This window comes from Poecilia reticulata, linkage group LG4 (genome assembly GCF_000633615.1).
Source record: "Poecilia reticulata strain Guanapo linkage group LG4, Guppy_female_1.0+MT, whole genome shotgun sequence".
In the NCBI taxonomy this organism is placed as follows: domain Eukaryota; kingdom Metazoa; phylum Chordata; class Actinopteri; order Cyprinodontiformes; family Poeciliidae; genus Poecilia; species Poecilia reticulata.
In genome coordinates, this window is record NC_024334.1 from 1,057,087 (window position 1) to 1,076,046 (window position 18,960).

The following is an 18,960-nucleotide window of genomic DNA, read 5'->3' on the forward strand; positions in this document are numbered from 1 at the left end:
ACTGCCACGCAAATTGGTGCTGTGATGCGTGTGATGAACAAACAAAACGACAAAAGTGTTTCTGCATCCAGATGCAGTCCCACTTTCACACCCCCAGATTCTCTTTCACATTCACAACACTGTAACCAACACAAGTACACTAATCAGCTCCTGCAGCTTTGGTCTATAAATAACATTTTTCTGCCAGCACATGACAATTCTGTGGTAGCACCACAATACGTAAGTGACGAACCATGAATGAGGTACTTGATCTAATTTTGGATCGCAGCCCTGATGAGGATGAAAATATCGAACTTGAAGAACAAGCACTGCAAGAAAGAAACCTGCTGAAATGCTGAATATGATCCACCGCTGTACTGATGAAGAGGCACAAATAATGCCACATACTCAGAGATGAGTTCACACACGTGAATGCTTTCTGAACTCATATCTTCTACTTTCCAAAAGCTATTCTGTTATCACATATTATGTTGTTTTAATAATTTGAAAAAATCTTCATGTGTGATTATATGTAAATCTTTGAAAAAGAGCCTTGCCAAATATTACTCTGCTCTGCAACTTTCAAACAAAACTTTTAGATTATCTGAACTAATAAAAGCTTTAAAATCTGAACTAATTAAGGAACACAAACTCAGACCAAACCATGTACTTAAAGAAAATGTCACCTTTGCCCAAATGAACGTGAATCTGATCAAAAGGGAATATGTTAAAAACCAATGAAAATATTAATCAGCACATCTTAATATTAACCATGTGTGAGAAATGATTGTATGCCTTCAATTGGTCATTTCAAGAACTGCTTGGAGAAATGCCATTTCTGAATATTCTATTTATGTAAGAGAAATCACTTAGTTTACCTTCAGACGTACTTTTATATCCTATTCACATTGTTAAATGCTTCAGTCCTAAGAAAACAATAAATTTACAATAATTGTCAATTTCAGTTAGATTTCAGAGGGAAATTAGCATCTAGATTCTGCTAATTAAATGCACTGAATCATGTGAAAGTGCTACTTCTAAAAAAATAAAAATAAAGCAGGTTTTTGGCATTTGCTGTTCTGGTGCATGTAGATGTTTTAACACAATGCCACTCATTGACTTTAATGATGCCATCACTGTTGTAGTCTGGTTCATAAGGTTATTTTCTAACAATGATGAAGGCATTATTCTACAATGATAAACTTAATCAGTCTGTAAAACCTATAAACAACTTAATTAAATATATATATGTAATAAAGTTAATATTTTAAATGTATAGATAATTTATAGACAGCCTAAGCTTTGTCGTARAATTTTAATGGCTTGCCCCAAATCATAAAATGTCTGAAATACCTGAAAACACAAAGACTGCAACATATTGATTAATGCTTAAAAATTCTTAATTGCAGTTTTTACTTCTGCTCATTATTGTAGGTCTCTTCTGTATTTGTATTAACGTTTCTAAAAAAAACGGAATACCAGAGCTAATACTTGGAGGTCATGCATATCCAGTCAGTGTCCAGAGATTATTGATTCCACTTTATTATTCCACAGGTGCTGTTACACCTGAGGGGGTAATAAAAGATATTTCTATTCCATTCTATTGGCTGACTTATATATCACAGATGGTCTGGAGTTGTTAAAATGACTTCTGTTCAATAAATCTGTCCACCCCCTCGGGGTTTTATATGTTATTGGTTCTCGTCACGTGCGGGGCTCCCCGCTAAGACCCGCGGCGGTGCATCCGTTGATTGGCCGCCTCTTCCTCTCTGTCTCCACCCAGCAGCGTCCCCTGCCGCCGCGCGCTGCCACACCTGCATTAAACGGGGGAAGTCCGTCGATGCGGTGAGCAGGCGAAGGAGAGACGCTGAGTCTGCGGACGGACAGCCAACGGAGGCAGCGAGACGGCCACCACAGCCGCAAGGATCGGAACCTCCTGGTCCAAAAGGCTGAAGGTGCTCAGCGAGAGACAGCGGTGGGACTTTACGTAGCCCACGCATGGCTGAATATTAAAAAAAGGACCTTCGCGGCTCAGAAAGGAAGACATCAGACTGACAAACCAAGTGCGCAGGTAAGACTCGTTTAATAATCCAGCATCCCTGAAGAATGGAGCCGTGCTGTTAGGGTCTAACTTTTTTCCTCTCTAAATCAAACTTATTTAATTTGACTGATTTAAACTTTGATGTAAGTTTTTTACTATCACATTACAATGCTTTTTGAAGGTTTTAATTTTGTGTATGGGCTTTATTAGTTACCTAGTTATTTGGATAATAAACTTAGCCCTTTCGTCTTTTGTGCGTTTTGTGTTTGTCTATCTTTCCTTTTCGTTTTTATGTTTATTTTGAAAGGAAATTATTCGTTTCAAATAGGATCTAGTTAGAGATTATTGTATGATCTTTAAAGTCCTTAGCAGTGTAAAAGAAAACCTCAGCAATAACCATTATGATGTGCCTTCGAATCATGCATCACAAAACGTTAATTTCACATTGTTACATAAAGTTTTTACTTTGTGGGTCATTTGTCTGACAGGAATAAATATACACAATACAAACTTTTTAGCATTTTCAATAAAAATTCATTCTAATATTTTACTACTCTGCTCTTCCAGCTGAAGTGTGATACCTCTGCCTTTTTTTTATAAACTGCTATTCTGTTCCATCAAAACAAGGGCGTAAAACATGTCGGTAATGAAACACCCTAACCTTTGCACTGGCAAGGCCTGCAGTCTCAAAGTGCTTACTGTAACGCTGAAATACACTGTATCTCATCAGTTCACAAGGCTACTGTCATATCAGTTTTGCTGCATTGTGGAAAATCCATAAAAACACACATAAAGGAAGTGTTGTTGAAGCTGTATTCAATATTGCAATTGGAACAGGTCGATACATGGTTGCACGGGCATGACCCCCAATGGGCTGCTATTATAGATCGGTCATAATGTTGATGGCGAATTATTAATCATGACAGGGCATATGAAATAGGCTTTACATGCATGCAGTCACCCTCAGTCTTCTGAAAACACTCCTCGGTGCTTCTAAGGTGACGTCTAATGCTTAAAACACAAGTCAGGCCGAAAACAACATGTGATAGACCTCGTTAAGAAACAGCCTGAAGTCAATAAGAAGAGCAGGATGAAAGAAGCGGAGAAAAAAAAAAAACAAAGTGAGTCAGTAAATGAGTGTGTGTTGAAGTTACGAGACCAAAATTTGTGTATGTGTGTGTGAGAGATGGACATCGCATACACTAATGGAAGTAAAGGGGAGATCATAATGTGAGGTATCCTCCAGGGATTTTTTGCACGTGCACACAGTCCAGCATGTAGGGTGTGGGCCACAGCAGTCGTATTGATTGTGCTCACTTCTGTCCCTGGGCACATTACAAGGCCACTAATAAACATAATCAGTTCCACACAATCCTGCTAAAGACTACAATGACTTATTTTTTAGAGATTTTCTCCTAAATGTTTTCCAACATCGCTTCAGTAATGCATTGTTAGCATTTTGTTACCCTTGAACCACCCAGAAAACACTTATAACATTATTTGTTTGGATAGATAAAATGACTGCTTAATTTTAGGCATAGTAAATCATTTCAAAATTAAAGCCTCAGCAAGAAAGAATATAAACAACTCACACTCTCTGCAATTTGTAAGTTAGCCTGCCCCAGTGAAAAGCATGGCCACATGGTGATATTGCTACCATGTTTCATTGCACGGATGGTGTGTTCATTGTTTTCTTTTTTATATATGTTTTTATTTTACATACCATACACTTTGTATTTAAACCGCAAAGCTTAACTTTGGTCCCGTCTGACAAGAGCACTTTCTTCCATATGTTTGCACTGCCTCCTATCTTACTTGCTTCCTTTTTTCAACAGTTGAACAAGCGTACAACTTTTCAAAAAACATGTGATTTATATAGGGAATTAATTACTAATAGTTCTGTTATCCACAGTTTCTCTCGCCTAGAATGTCACTGTGTGGGTGCAATGATGATGACAGAAAATGATTTCTCCAAAAATAATTCCCATTTTCTCCCTTTTAAAAATCAAAACTGCATGTTAATTAAAGAACTTAGTCAGTTTAAATTATATCAGTCCAATTTTGACAGATTTTTATACTGCAGTTATCTTGCTTGTGTCAGCATAACTTCATCCAGATGCCAGAAAAAGCATTAAGTAATCTTTTTGGATTTTATATGAAATAAGATAAAGTTTTCAAATTTCAGACTGCGCTGTTTTTGAAGAATATCCGTTAACAGTAGAATAATCCAGTTAGCAAAGGAGCTCCTGCAGAAGGCTGTGTTACAGAGGTACATTAGAAGCCTCTGACTGAAGACACTCAATTGTTGTATRTCATTGTCAYGAACAGGCTCATCAGGGTGTTTCGTAATGTTCTTAATTTTATGAAGTACTCTCCTGAGGTTCTACAGTAGTATCCTGAACAAAACCAGGATTCTTTATCACCTCATTTACCCTTTTGAAGTCACTGCCTCTGAAGCTTTTACCCCAACAGATGATGGCAGGAGATTTCACGAGAGATKTATAGAAGATATGCAGCATCTTGCTCCAAGCATYTCCACTAGAAATCTGCAATCATCTCCTATATCATCTTGAAATCTTCAAGCGCGCAGAAGTGAATTTTAAAAAAGCAATGCTAGGTGATATTAGGAAAAAAGCAGTCTTTCACCCATAATCAGCAGCAAAGTRGCAGAAGGAGACTTGCATGTTAATTGGTAAATTTATTACTGTTCTAATATTCACAGCTGTGCACGGCCATAAGGAGCAACTGGCTGGCCTGCGATTTTATCTTTTAGATTTTTCTTTTAAATTGAGAATAACTGAGACACCCATTGGGTCTACGGGCCACAAGTTATACGCATCACTTTGTTTCGTTATTGACGGTTTAAATAGAGTCTGTTGCGTAATTATATGTCAGTCACATCGCCACTGTTACAACCTGCAGCTTCTTCAGTACAAATATCAAAGACCATCCGCTAAATCCAACTTTATGATTATCAGTTGTTTAAGTGTATTTATGGTTAGGGGGATAAAACTCCTGGTCATTTAGTTAATTTGCAAGTTTGTACTTTTACGGTTTTGATCATTTTGTACCCAGAATTGCTCTGGATAACAAAGGCGTTTTTGTACCAGCTGTGCACCAATCTGTACCAGCCTTAAGGATACTCCATATCAATTTTGGTTATCTATGATATAAAGTACTATTTAATAATCTGGTCACATGCTAGTGCTAGGAAATGGGGTTAAGTAACCCGTATGAATTATATCCGTCTGCAGGAAGTCATCCAAAGTTATTTTGGGTTGATCAGGGCTCCTAATCTCTCATATTTGATAAGACTCAACTGATCCAAACAGGGATTAAAACCACAGTAAATGGACATTGGGTTTAATATCAAATACTCAGCAAATGATATACAAAAGATTAAATTCTTAACAAGATTAAACCTTTTTTATGATGATATCTTTTTTTGACACTAGTGTCATTTATTGAATAGTAAATAGAGTGGAGAGAGAGGAGGAACACATGCAGCAAACGGTCTGAGACCAGGAATCGAACCCAGGACAACGACGTCAAGGACTGTAGCCTCTGCACAAGGTGCTCATGTTCTGCCAACTGAACCACCCAATGCCCCTGATTATTTATCTCTTTAATGAATCACCATACCTRACTACCAAGACAAATAAACTGATTATGCAATGGTTAAGTACATAGGTACGCATTGACTCAGATACAGGTACAAAATGAAAGGCTRGAAATGTTAATGGATTCATCCACACTGGGTGTTATTGTGAAAAAGACAAAAGCACAGTGTTGCTTYTAATTCTTAATAGGCACAATTTGCTGTCATAAAAGCTAAACATTTTTGTTTTGACAGGAAAACAAAAATGTACATTATGCACTTAACAGCCTCCTGTCATTGAGCAAAGAAAAAGTGGGGAGGACGGGGCWMCCAGGGAGTATCTACACAGATCTCCTCCCTCTGCCTCAAAWCATATTTGGCCGGTTTATTGTGAAGTGAGGGTGTGTCTGCCTCTGTGAATACCTTTGTGATTGACTGATCCTTGCTGTACTTTACCTTATGCCTRATGGCATCTTCTTTGGCCTTGAAAAAAAATAATAAATGTACACAGAATGTATGACATGACCTCCAACCAGCACTGTTTGAGTCAGATAGTGTTGGACTTCATCTTCATCAACAGAAACTGACAGTTTTCTTATGTTAAACTGATAAAAAATGATGTAAGCAGTCTTACCCTTTTTAAAATCTAGGCTTTTACTGGTGACATTCATTTCTGTAAGACCTTCCTAAGGTAGAATAGATAATGTTGACACAGGAAAACAGTTGTTTATGTTAGCATATATTATTCCACAAGGGCATTTGAGTCAGACGATCTCTTACTTGGATCCAGATGAGGATCTGTGGCAGTAGCAGGCAATCTTACCTCCCCCATCTACTCACCTTGTCTGCAGCACCAAAAATCCAACAGGCAGCACAAACGAGAAACACTGAGTGGCCAYTGAGAGGAGGCCTGGTGGTGAGACAGAGGAGCATAGGAGCGAGGTGCCTAAAGCTGCAGCTTTATGCCAGATAAGTAGGTGTAGGAAGGGAAAAAAGTGTGTGTGTGTGTGTGTGTGTGTGTGCATTTGTAATACCTTGTGGGGACCATTGTCCTGACACATAATATATTGTGGGGACCCACTGCTCCCTGCACCGACTGAAGCCTCCCCACAAGGGGACACGCTGTTTTTGGATCAGGGGTCAGATTTAGGACTAAAGTGTGAAATGAATGGAAGTCAATGGAAAATCCCCACAAAGATAGCCACACAAACATGTGTGTGTGGCGGGGGCGGGGGGGTCGGGGCATGTGTGTGCATGCGTTTGTGCTTGCATGTGGATATTGTGTCAGTGGGAAAAAGTTGTTAGCTTTCCGGGTTGCTCAGAGGCTGTTTTTAACCAAAAACTGAGATAATATCTTAGTCAGTAAATGTCTCAATTAATCTGGCTGGGACAATTGTGTAAGTGGGAAGTTTAAAATCTAATTAAATTTCACAAAAGTCTATAATCACACAGTTAGCCCCATTAAATTGTTCCATGAAACATAAAATGGTGATAATTTTCTTAAATTCAGACAGCTGGCTTTAAAGTGCAACTGAAATTGATGGACATACACATCTGGTGTTAAACCAAAAAAAGAAAAATTTAACAGCATCCATCCCAAAAGTTAAGATATTTTTCCATAAAGGTTATTAAAGAATTGGGACAAAATACACTGGCACTGGGTTTGTGATGTGCCTCTTTGTTTTCTACCACTGTCATTTAAGTCTTTTACTGCCCAGATGTGTTTATAGTTGGAGAGAGAGGAGTGAACCTTTAATAATGCTTCAAACCTGATTTGATAAAAACATTGGCTTTATGGCCAACTATTTAAATGTAGAAACATAGAATCAAAAACAACATCAAAATAAGTCTTAAGCATAGCTACATCAGGGTTTCATGGGTAACACATGTCCATGTTCAGAGTGAAACCTTAAACCACAACAGGGACTGGATGGCACTTCGCTAGACAGACCTGACTTTATTCAAAAGTATTATATTTTAATATCCATAGATCTCATGACAGAAAACCCTTTTACATCCCAAATACTCTACTATATAACTTGTATTATATATAATTATTGTCTTGCAAGTTTACACAATACTTTTAAAGTTTTAATGATCAGTAGTTGTCAAACCTTCTAAGGGTTTTTCAACTTTTCTGCAGATTATGCTGAGTTGTTTCATGTTCAAACTTTTGTTGGTTCTTTATCAAAGTATTAGTTTAAGGGTGTTCGCACTCATGCAACCAGGTTTTTGAATTCCCAGATGAAGAACTCATGATAGATGTGACATTTAAGACAGAAAACTTTCTAAAATAATTTGTGTAATAATTACAAAATCCTGTTTGTCAGTGTGTACACTTTCTACTACAGATAAGATGTTAGAGAGAACCTCAGAGACAGCTACAGGACAGAAGGTGCTGTTTTGGTTAAAAGTATTTCTGTCTTTCTGCCTCTCTTAGGTTTTCCTTTGTGATCCCTGACAGAGAGGACAGTGACACTGACTCGGCCATTGTCTCTGCACCGTTTCCGGACAGTCAGGCTCCCCGAGGTCCTCGCCTGTCCATTGTATCGGGAGAGAGAGAGAGAAAAAAAAAGAAAAATCCAGCTTGTCTACATAAAGACCTATTCAGCATCATTCCTCTTGACCGACAACAACAGAATCCACCAAGAAAAGCAGTGTCCTTAGCCCTGAGCAATTCCCTTCATCCTTAGCCCCTTCTTCTCAAACCGCTTTACACCTATTCCTCCCCCTCAGCCTCAATCCACTTCCCAGCCTTATCCCCCATTTGAAGTCCCACATGACAGCTCAGAAACATCCGTTACCCTACCACTCCGCACGAGCCTGCTCTCCTCTCCCTCCAGCCCCTGTGGCGCTTGGCACCAGTGCCCATCACATAGACAGATGGAGCCAACCCTGACCCCTCTCTTCGCCCGTGGGGACGCCAAAAGATTCAACGCTTGAGTAAAGGAGAGGGGCGGGGGTTGGAGTGAGAGTGAGCGTGAAGAAAAGGAACAGGAAGTGCAGAAGGAGAGCATCACACTGTCACCACGGCAACACATCACACAAACTCTTGTGGACTCCCCATCGGCTGTAGTCGATGCTCTCGGATAAAATCGCGCGCAGCGGGAAGTTCGGCTCATGTTATCCCCTCGGCATGTTTTTACTTTGGCCGTTTGACAGAAAAATCTTGCTCTAGCTTTTTTTTTTTTTTGTCTGGACAAGGTGTCATCAAAATACTTGATGAGGAAACCAAAGATACAGGAGGAAAATCATTTTTCTATGACATACAGACTCTGAACACTAATTTTAGATAGAAGCGAGCACCGAATGGAAACGGACTGAGAGAACTGAGTCAATCATTTGTTTCACCTGAGGAAACCAGAAGAAAGAAATCTTGTGGGACTTCACACGCTGTGGGTGTGCTTTTCCCTCCTGTTACCTGCGACATTCATGTATGCAATACATTAATTACATGGGTATTAACTTTGCACAGGAGCGTTATCAGATTCATTTTCCCGATGCCAAACTTTGCCTGCTTGGATCCTGTTTTTTTTACATTTTTCTGCAGATGATCAGGACTCAGATGAGCATACAATACCAGGCAACCACTTTTAAGAGAGCCACGTTCCACAATAAATGAAGTACTAATAGCCAGTGAAATGAATCCAGCTGGCCAACATAACAGAGAGGGGAATACCGGCATCCCAAAGCTTCCCAGGTAATTGGAGTGCAGTATACAGTGCTTTACTCTGAGGCACAGCTCCTCTGGTGACCTAGTAGGCTGGAAACATAGAGGGGAAGCAGAGAAAAGGAGACAGAATGATACTCTGTGTCCAGGGTTTACAGTTACAATGTCTTTTGAGAGTTGTCATCTTCACTCTCTGTGAATTAGCATAACAAAGACTGTTAGGACTATTAATGTCTATCTGATTTTTTTCACTTCAGTTTATACTGAAGCATCTGGAGCACATTTATTATTCCTGTCAGCTAAGAGACAAACATTTTTAAAAATGGTATCTTTTAGCATCAGTCATTTAATCACAAGTTCTGAAGTGTGCAGTTTTCTACTGGTTTTTAAAGGCACTTCAGGGAGTAAAAGACTGATGTGATCAGCAGTTAGTGATAGTTTAAGTAAGGAATAATTTGAGTGCAAGACAACTGAACATGGAGCCAAAGCTGCCAAAAACAATGACATTACATTGAAAATACTGATGTTAAGCAAAAATGCTCAACACAAAATACTATGGCCCTCATTTCTAAAGAGAAACATTTGAATGGCACTTTGCTGAGTGAAGGGAAGGAGGCCATTAGAAATCTTGTCTAAAGAGTACTATCTTTAAGACCTAATAGTGACCCTTAAGATAGATGTTGCAATTTCTTCTCCCATTCTGACTAGCATTGTTACTTTATGTGGACAAAATATACTTACAGTTATCGCTATCTGTCTTTGCTGTGACATCATCCCTGAAGGGAGTTGAAGGTTTTTTCTTCAAGCCTTAACTCTCCTGATTCTGTATAAGACTCCATAATTGTTATTCAGCAACAAATGTCTCAGAACCAGAAGCAGCAACGGTGTCCCTCAGGGATGCGTTCTCTCCCCACGCCCTTCTCTCTTTACACAAATGGAAGCTTGCAGATGTCACTGGTGCTTCTGGTCTGATCCAGGACAGCGATCAGTCTGTAGGTGGATCGGCTTGTTCAGGAAGAAACACAGTTCAAATAGACTGTTTTTTTGAAAGGATGAGAAAAAGTCCAGCCTCTTCCCCCATTTACTTTCAGGTTCTTTTCTGGTGTAGCACAACCTTTACAAAAGTGGAAGAGCTCACTTGAACTTATTCAACACTTTTCCATTGGGACAGCTAATTTTGTGTAGGTGAAAGAATGTAATTTCCTTTTTAAAAGTATTGGTTGCACACATTATATATGTGTGCTCATCCTACACATATGATTTAAGTCCCAAGTTCAAAATATGATGGCATTTTCCCTTTAGTCCTACCGTTTGAGTTGTTAGTTCTGAGCAACAACAAAACAAATGAATAGCTGAAATTCTGTGGACTGAAAGAGACAAACAAATTACTAAGATGTGAAGTTCTCACTTTAAACATTAAGGTGTCTTTTGCATCAGTCATTTTGTGAAACGCATTTAAAATAATTACATTTATCTGTGTCATCACAGTCACAATATTAGGTAAAAGCTTTGCAATATAAGAAATGGCAAATAGATCAAGAATCTGGACACATCCGTTTTATTATATCTGATGGTAATTAAACAATCATATAACTGAAGATAATCTGTAAAACGTCGTTTGGCAAAGTACTTATACAGTTTGACATACATAGACGGACTGCTCGTTTGTCTTTGCTTTACAGGTTATTTTGGTTCACAGGAGATTTCTTGCTCCTTTCCTCACCATTTTATAAGCTCTTATCAGATGTGTCAAACAGGAATGCCTATTACTCTTCTGGAGCCTAGAATGAGCTAAACAAAAAACATCAGCTCCTTGTAGTAATGCTCAAATGAGCCCAGCACGGACACGCTTGGACGTCTAGGTCCAATAGTTTATTACTTTTTTGCTTCTCTGTATCAGCTTCCAGCTCCTTTAAAGTAGGCCAGTGAAGCAGTGAGTCAGTGCTTTTCTACTGATATTTATGACACCAATCTGACGCAGCTGATATGACAGAGTTTAGAGGTCACATAATGGATAAAAGTAGAAAAGCAGACGGAGCCCAGTGGTTGTGCCTCTCTGTGTGTCTGTGGTGAAGAGACTGTGGCCAACACAACACAAGTTAGATATAGTTGTGTCATTAAGGCTTCGATTTTATCTTATGATCTGTGTTGCATACCATTGCCTCTGGTTCAATCATCGGGTTGCTTCTCTGCTTTATGTTTCTCGGGGCTGTTGAAGGAAATAAAACCAATATTTCATGAAACGGTGCAGCATAAATCAAGGAGGCTCAGTAAAAGTTAGCTGTATCTGGTGCTTCAGTATAAAATATGGTTCTTCTCAGCTTTACACCTTGGGTGGCTCAACCTTTCAGACACCAAGAAAAACACGCACACATACAACTCAATTACGGTGCTATTTCTGTGGCCTTACCTGTCACTGACACTGAGCTGAAGCCAGCTGGGATTAATTAGTGACTCACAAACACACTCACACACATGACTTGCGCGCCAAATGTATCTTCATTTACATCTTTCTTTGACAAACACAATGCAGTCACACCATAAAAGTGATAAAGCGACGCTACATTCATATTGTCACCTTTCGCTATTCATTTACAACTGTTGGCAGCTATAAACACACACCAGGCATGCGTGTGTTTTTGGCCTAATTATTCATCAGACACAGGATGTGAAGAGCTTCCAGGACAGCTTGTTGCCAATAAACACCTCCCACCCCCCTGCTCTGCTGTAATTACCTCACTCTTCATTTCACACCTCGGTTATGCACCCTATATCTCCCCGTGTCAGGTTGCTATTGCTCTGCATCAGCGCAATGCAACACCTGTCTGATCTCGCATTTAGCATTTTCTGTGTGTTTTGTAAATAATTCTCCCCCCAAAAAGTCAGAAAAGAAATGTGTTTGGTTCCAATATGGCTCCCAAAGACGGAGTAGGTAAAAAAAACAACAAAAACTTCAATCTTAAAACTGAATGCAAGATCATGTTTTGTTTACTCAGACTGTTATAGATTTGTGTTTGCCGGAGCGACATTTGTGTTTGCGAGATCAACAACTGGCGAGGACAAGCTGTAACTCCTGTCAGCTTACGTCGGCGAGCACAGAGTCATGCTGCGCACTGGTGACTTTGATGGAAACAGAACCGCTGACAAGTTTTTAAAGGCATGCTGTTGACTGCCATAACCTTGTGGCTGTTTAGTCTTCCAGTATGCACTGTTTGTGTTAACATGATTTTKATAAGGGGCTTGGATAAGATTACAAATAACGTCGCAGAGGCAGAATTTGCTGAGCATCTGGAAAATGTCATAAGAAGGAGAGAAGATGGGATTGAAAGTATTGGGCCATATATAAGGATGATAATCTAATCCCTCATAAGGCATCGGCAATGCACATAAGATATTAGGACTCAGCTGATATTCTTGCACGAGTTTGTGTTTGGAAAAAAATAAAAAACTGTAGTAAAAAGTAGTTTATGTATTCGCTCCAGAATTTCATCTGTGTCTTTAAACGCAAATTGTTTATTCCATAGGAAGCTGATCCTTCTTTTTACGGAGCCGCCGCTGTGGTGGCAGCTCATTACCATAGTGATAATGAGAAATAGAAAAGGTTGCTGGAGTCAGCACAAGTTTGTTTTTCCTTTTTTGTTTTTTTTACACAGTCTGAACAGGAAGTTTGAGTGTTCAGAAAAACTGCGTGAGAATCATGTCATAATGTTATGTGACCAACATAACATGATGACCTATGTTTGTCCTAACGCCTTGTACAATGAGCAGGATGATGATATCCAGCTCTCCTATGATTACTAATAAAAATCCATAGCAAAGATTGGCGTTCTGGGATCTATAGATGCAAACTGTATGTTGATTTCTTCTATAGTATGCCATTAGACAGCTTTTTCTGTCTAACAACCATAATCCCTCAATAAAAGCAAAAATCAAACAATAAATATGTGATGAACCTTATGTCCACTGTAATCTATGATGGAAGATGTGATGGAGAGTCTTGAGAAAGCTTTTACTGATCTTTTACTCAGAGATGCCAGTGTTGAGAGAGGAACTGACCAAATGTGAGATATTAATCATGCATTTTGCAAAATATTTAATTTAATTTCAATACTGTTGATCTGTTTTGTTTGTTTCATTAAAAAAAATCCACAATTTTACAATCTTCAAAGGAATGAGGCTGAAAGTTTTTCCTTTACTCAGCATAAAAAGATAAAGATTTTATATCATGTGCTGACCAGACACTTTTACGAAGTGTTTTTTTTCTGTGGCGCTTTAATACTTCAAAATTTAACCTGATTTAAGATTTTGTGCACATTTAGGCATTTTAGTAAAGTGCCTCTCTGCATGGGCTTGGTGGGGAAGAAAGATGGAGGAGCACTGGATCTATTTCTGTGCAGTGATTTATTGTCTGGTTAGGAACAGAATAAATGTACCCAGTCAGTCATTGCAGCGTGCTCGCCACAGATCTCAGAATCAGTAGCAGAGAGGGCACCCATGAGAAAATAAACCCCACACACTACTGAATATATGTCTGTCTTATCTTCCAGGTGACTGCTGCCGCCGTGGAGGGACAAACTAAAAATTCTGCTGCGGCTGCCCGGATTCTTTGCTTTGAATATTGATGCAGTAAAGGACAATTTGTATCCACTGGCTGTGGGCTATAAAGATTTTCATTCACACAGAGGCAACCGACCTAAGATGACTTTCTGGGACCTTTTTGTACACACCGGTGCCGATAAGATCCAAATACATTGGGCTTAGAGGAGGCTTACAAATCCTGTAGCGTTTTAGATTTCCACAGTTAGAATTATGAATATTTTATTTAAATCATCTGGAATCTTCTTTTGTTTTTGTCATCGAGAAATCTGACAAAAGACCAAGGTCATTGGTGGATTCTGCTGTCGTCCATATTCAGCAGGTTGGGAGTGGCAGCAGGATGCCAGAGTTGGACAACTTCCCCCCTCTGAATGAAGACAGAAGCCCAGATCTGGGCCTTAACGGTCCGGCGGACCCGGCCCAAATTCAGCACAGCATCCTTGAGGAGCAGGTGGAGCTGTGGTGGTTCAGAGACCCTGGGCGGTCTCTACTTTGCTACTGTGTCTCGGTGCTCCTAATCCTGGGCTGCGGACTCGGAGGCGTCGGCCTTCTCTCCACCACCACCAGCGTATCGAGCGAATGGCGGCTCGGCGCAGGCACGGCCCTGTGCCTGTTGGCCCTGGGGGTCCTGCTCAAGCAGCTGCTCAGCTCGGCCGTGCAGGACATGAACTGCGTCCGGAGTCGACACCAGATAGACATGCTGAAGAGCGGCGGCTTGTCCGACATCTTGGTGGTTTTGATCACGGGGATGTCGCTGTTGATTTGTGGAGGGGTTCTCCTGCATTTGGCGCTGGTTCACCATATGCCGAAGCCGGGCCAAGCCCTCAACGACATGTACATCTCTGGAGTGGTTTTGCTGGCGGGTGGAGGAGTCGCCGTCGTGGGCGTTGGGATATACACGGTGGTGGCTGTCCTGCTGGGGAGGACGAGACACGGACGGAGACTTGTAGACCGAGTTCTGAATGTGTTTACCGTGTCAGGACACATGGACCGCCACGCTCGCAGGGAGACCGCCTCCAGCTTGGCCAACCTCATATGAGGTCCGACTGCAATGAAGCCGTGTTGGATGGTTCCTGTTTCAAGTTTACTGGAGAAAAATTTAACCTGATCATAAGATTTGAAAAAAAAAACACAAAAAAACAAGATCCATTCTTTTCTTCATTCAAATGTGCATGAAAGAAAAATGAAACAAATTTGGAAGGTATATATGAAGTTGATCAACTACAGAGCAAAGAAAATATTTTATAACAGTAAAGCACAATAATGACAATAATACAAATAATACAGTTGAAATTAGTTATTTACGTACACTGTATAAAAATACATAACTATTTTGTGCCATTATAAGTCAGCTAAGATAACATTATTTATGTTTTACTTGTTGCTTTTATCAAAATCAGAAGTTCACATAGAATAATATGCCTTTAAACAATTTGAGAAATCATGTCATGGCTTTGGAAGCATCACAAGATTGAGTGAAAATGAGACAACAGCTAAAACCTGGTGTGACATTGTGGACAAATGAAGGGGGATTTGTCAAAATACCAGGAGGAGAATGGCCTGTCCTGTCTGGTTTACACATACAATTACCAAATACCAGGACAATCTACATAAACATCTGATTTGAACAAAGAAATAAAATAAAAAATAAATAAATAAAAACACCCAGAAAAAATACAATTTCAATAATCTGGAAATTAGTAAAACAAAATCATTTCAGTTATTCTAATTTGGAAGATATTGATCTGCTTTAATGTCAATGAGAAAAAATGGTTATGTATCTTTTTATACAGAGTAGCTACATATCTGGTTGGGACTGTGTATACTTGTAAATTAATATTGTTTAAAAACATTTAAAGTGTATGAAATCTGGCCTTTAATTATGTTTATTTATGTATAGAATCTCTACCAACATTGGTACAACCGATGAGAAGTTAGTGCTATGAAGAGCATCAACTTAAAGTATAAAGAGGACATTTTTTATAAGAGGATGAATGTTATTTTAAGTGATTCTGAATATTCAGAGACATTTTACAGTTCAGCACGTTGCAACTGTGGCAGCAGCCGTTGCAATGAGCAGCGGCTAAATGCATTGTAATAAATGTCTTAAAAGTAACATCTGCTTGTTTAAAGCGTCCGCTTTATTTTGCCGGTATTGCATTCAATATTATGCTAATTCACATCAAAAACTATTCATCTGACCCCTGGACAAAACCTTTGACTAATATCAGCTCAATAGTAGATCATTGTTCAGGACAAAAGCACAATCTGGAATACAAATGGGAGAATAAAGTATGGAAAGATTTCTAATGAAAAGTGTTTATGGACTGTTTTTCAAGCTCTTGTTTATTCAGCACAACACTCAGTGACACGGATGTGAAAGAATTTAGTAGTTATTATATCAGTGTGGTTGTGTAGTTCTTCTTTGAAGGTGAAATATTGACACAGCATGCAAGTTTATTTTTCAAGATGCATTTGTATTTGTTGTAAATTTTCTCTGCTACAAAAAAACAAAGACTGGATCATGTCGGAAAGTGATCCATCTAGAAAAATTCCTCGAAAATGTGTTTTAGGTCCTAGTTTTTTGTTGTTGCTTTCTTTGTGTTTTTTCAATATTAATATTGCAAGCCATGGGAATATATGTTATCATCTCTGCACTGATGACATCTCCATTAGCTGGGATATTCTTTTAGGATGCTTGGATTTCACATTTATTTATTATTTCTATTAGCTGAGAGAAAATAAGTAATGGTTATATGGTCATTCTTCCCAGCTGACAGATGAAACTGAAATTATCACTCCCACTGCCTCAACATCCCTGGTTCATCTCAGAAATCTGTGTTGTTTTTAACAGCGTGATGTCAAATCATTCAAAACACCTTATTTAAGGCATCACAGGAAAATCTTCCGAACATTGGCAATCTCTCTATGCTGTACAGAAGGTTAGATGATTGATACTTTGAGTGTCTCATCAGGACAATGATCCCCAACGCACATCAAAACTGGTTTTGGAAAAACTAAAACAGCAAAACAGTAAGTTTCTGGGAAAAGTTTGACATCAACCCTATTGAAAATGTTCTTAAATGCCAGACTTGTGCTAGAAAACTAACCAGCAGTGGTCAAATATCCAGCCAGAGTAATACCAGAAGCCTTGGGGACGGCTGCAAACACAAAAATGTCAGAAAGCCTCTGAGGTTGTTGGGACAACATCACACTTTGAAAGTCAGAGCTTGAACGCATCATTAAAAATCCAAAATAATATGGTGTGCTTGTAAACATCTGACCAGAATTCTTTACAAAGTTTAGTGAAACATCCTTCCAAGTGAAGTTTCAGAACTGAATTGGATAGACAGATTGGGGCCTCATCTGCAGTAATGAGGTCTGTTTAGTAAAAGAAAGAGAAGAGCTGAAAATCAGAGATGCTTTGATAAACAGGAAGTTGTTGTTTTTTTCTTGCAGCTGGCATAACATTTTGAATGAACAAAAACTATTTTACTTTAGTTAAAAGTTTGACAAGCCATTCAGTTTCATTTCATCTCAGATAAACAACAAATTTCCATTGTTTTTCATCCGAGTGTTCATGCAGATCATGCCGCTTTGTTGTCTGAATACAAGCACATCTTGCTGCCTTGAGACAAACAGGGTCAAACAGTTGGCCATTGTTCAGACAGCAGACTGAAAGAACAATGCACAAGGTCATGATCTTTAGGGGCTGGTGTAGGCTAGTACCACTTTTTCCCCCTGAACACACAAACAAAATAAAAGCTGTTGTGATTTTGCTTGTATAAAACGTGTCCAGGGATGGCACAAGAGCGAACCTCACTATAAGCCGCACCCACAAAGTCGTTTTTTTTTTTTTTTCCTTTACTGGAAACTTACAGATATGTCGCTTGTATCTCCGCCGTTCTCGGTCTTCCACAAGGGCTGCGTCCTTAACAAATCTGCTATTAAAGAAGTAGCCTTGCGTCACCTCCGCCGCACCATGGATTCCTTCACGCCGAGCTTAGGTGCAGCGGCTATCGAGCTGTACTGTCAGCTAGATAACCTTCAACTTAAAATCATATGAACTTCTTTGTGTGGGTTCCATGATGAGCGGGTATGAGTGTGAAAACATTTCTCCGTCGTGCCTGCTGCTAGCATGTGCTTGTTCTAAATGAAAATCAGCACTTTCTTCTTTGATTTCCAAGTTTGACTTCCTGCTAAAGAACCCCCTGCTGGTTGAAGAAAAATCCACAGAAAAGTCACACCGTTGCAGCATAGTGTTAAGTGTGAGGAAAAAAAGTAGCGGCTCAAAAATAATATTGAGAAAATTATGACATTGTTAGCTTGAAGTGTTGAACATGCTTTTTGTTTTAAAATCTTTTTCTATATGAACTTGGATGGAATTTTGGGGGAACACACACTTGTGTTTGTAAGACCCAATAACTCAATGCATTTAAGGATAGAAAGTAAGCTATAAAGCCCAAGAAAGTCCCAGCAGACCCGACTGATAAAACGGTGGTATAGTATAGACCCTGACGAGAGCAAAAGAGAATTTAAAAAGCTTCTGGCAATCCCTGGGGCTCAGTGGCCTCAATAATTGTTAATTGGAAAAAGTGTAGAGGCACCTGCATTCATCGGAGATTTAAATGTCTGGCTCGACTGAGCAACCAACCAGAAAAGGACTTAAAGCCAGAAGAAAAAGTCTGTCTGTTCTGATTAGTCACAACCAGTAGACAACAGAGCTCCAAGGACAACACACATATCAATCCAATGCTGAACCTTTCTTGCATTTCTGTGACTTTAATGATTCAGAGACAAGGAAATAAAATCCTCTAAGATATTTATGGACAAGCTGATTGTAATTTTTTATTTCACCCACTATCGATTTACTAAGTCAAACTAAACGCCTTTTCCAACTGGTTGTGATGACATGGTGTACCTATAAAACTGCCACTGCGGTAGCCAACTCACTGAGATCGGACTCCGCCAGCCCCACATCGGCGTGTGCTTACTCAGGAGCTTAAGCTGACAGACAACAGCATCATTAGTAAGAGGTGTGTGTTGCCTGCACATCCTCTCACACCACACATACAA

General features: G+C 39.4%; 1 protein-coding gene across 1 annotated transcript; it reads left to right on the top strand.

Annotated features, from left to right (window-relative positions):
• The first annotated feature begins 1,768 nt into the window (after positions 1 to 1,768).
• Positions 1,769 to 16,203, top strand: tmem125a (transmembrane protein 125a). Its single transcript, XM_008406188.2, has 3 exons — positions 1,769 to 2,050; positions 8,059 to 9,318; positions 13,836 to 16,203. The coding sequence occupies exon 3, from the start codon at positions 14,225 to 14,227 to the stop codon at positions 14,921 to 14,923; it is 699 nt and encodes a 232-aa protein (XP_008404410.1). The 5' UTR covers positions 1,769 to 2,050; positions 8,059 to 9,318; positions 13,836 to 14,224; the 3' UTR covers positions 14,924 to 16,203.
• Positions 16,204 to 18,960: the final 2,757 nt, after the last annotated feature.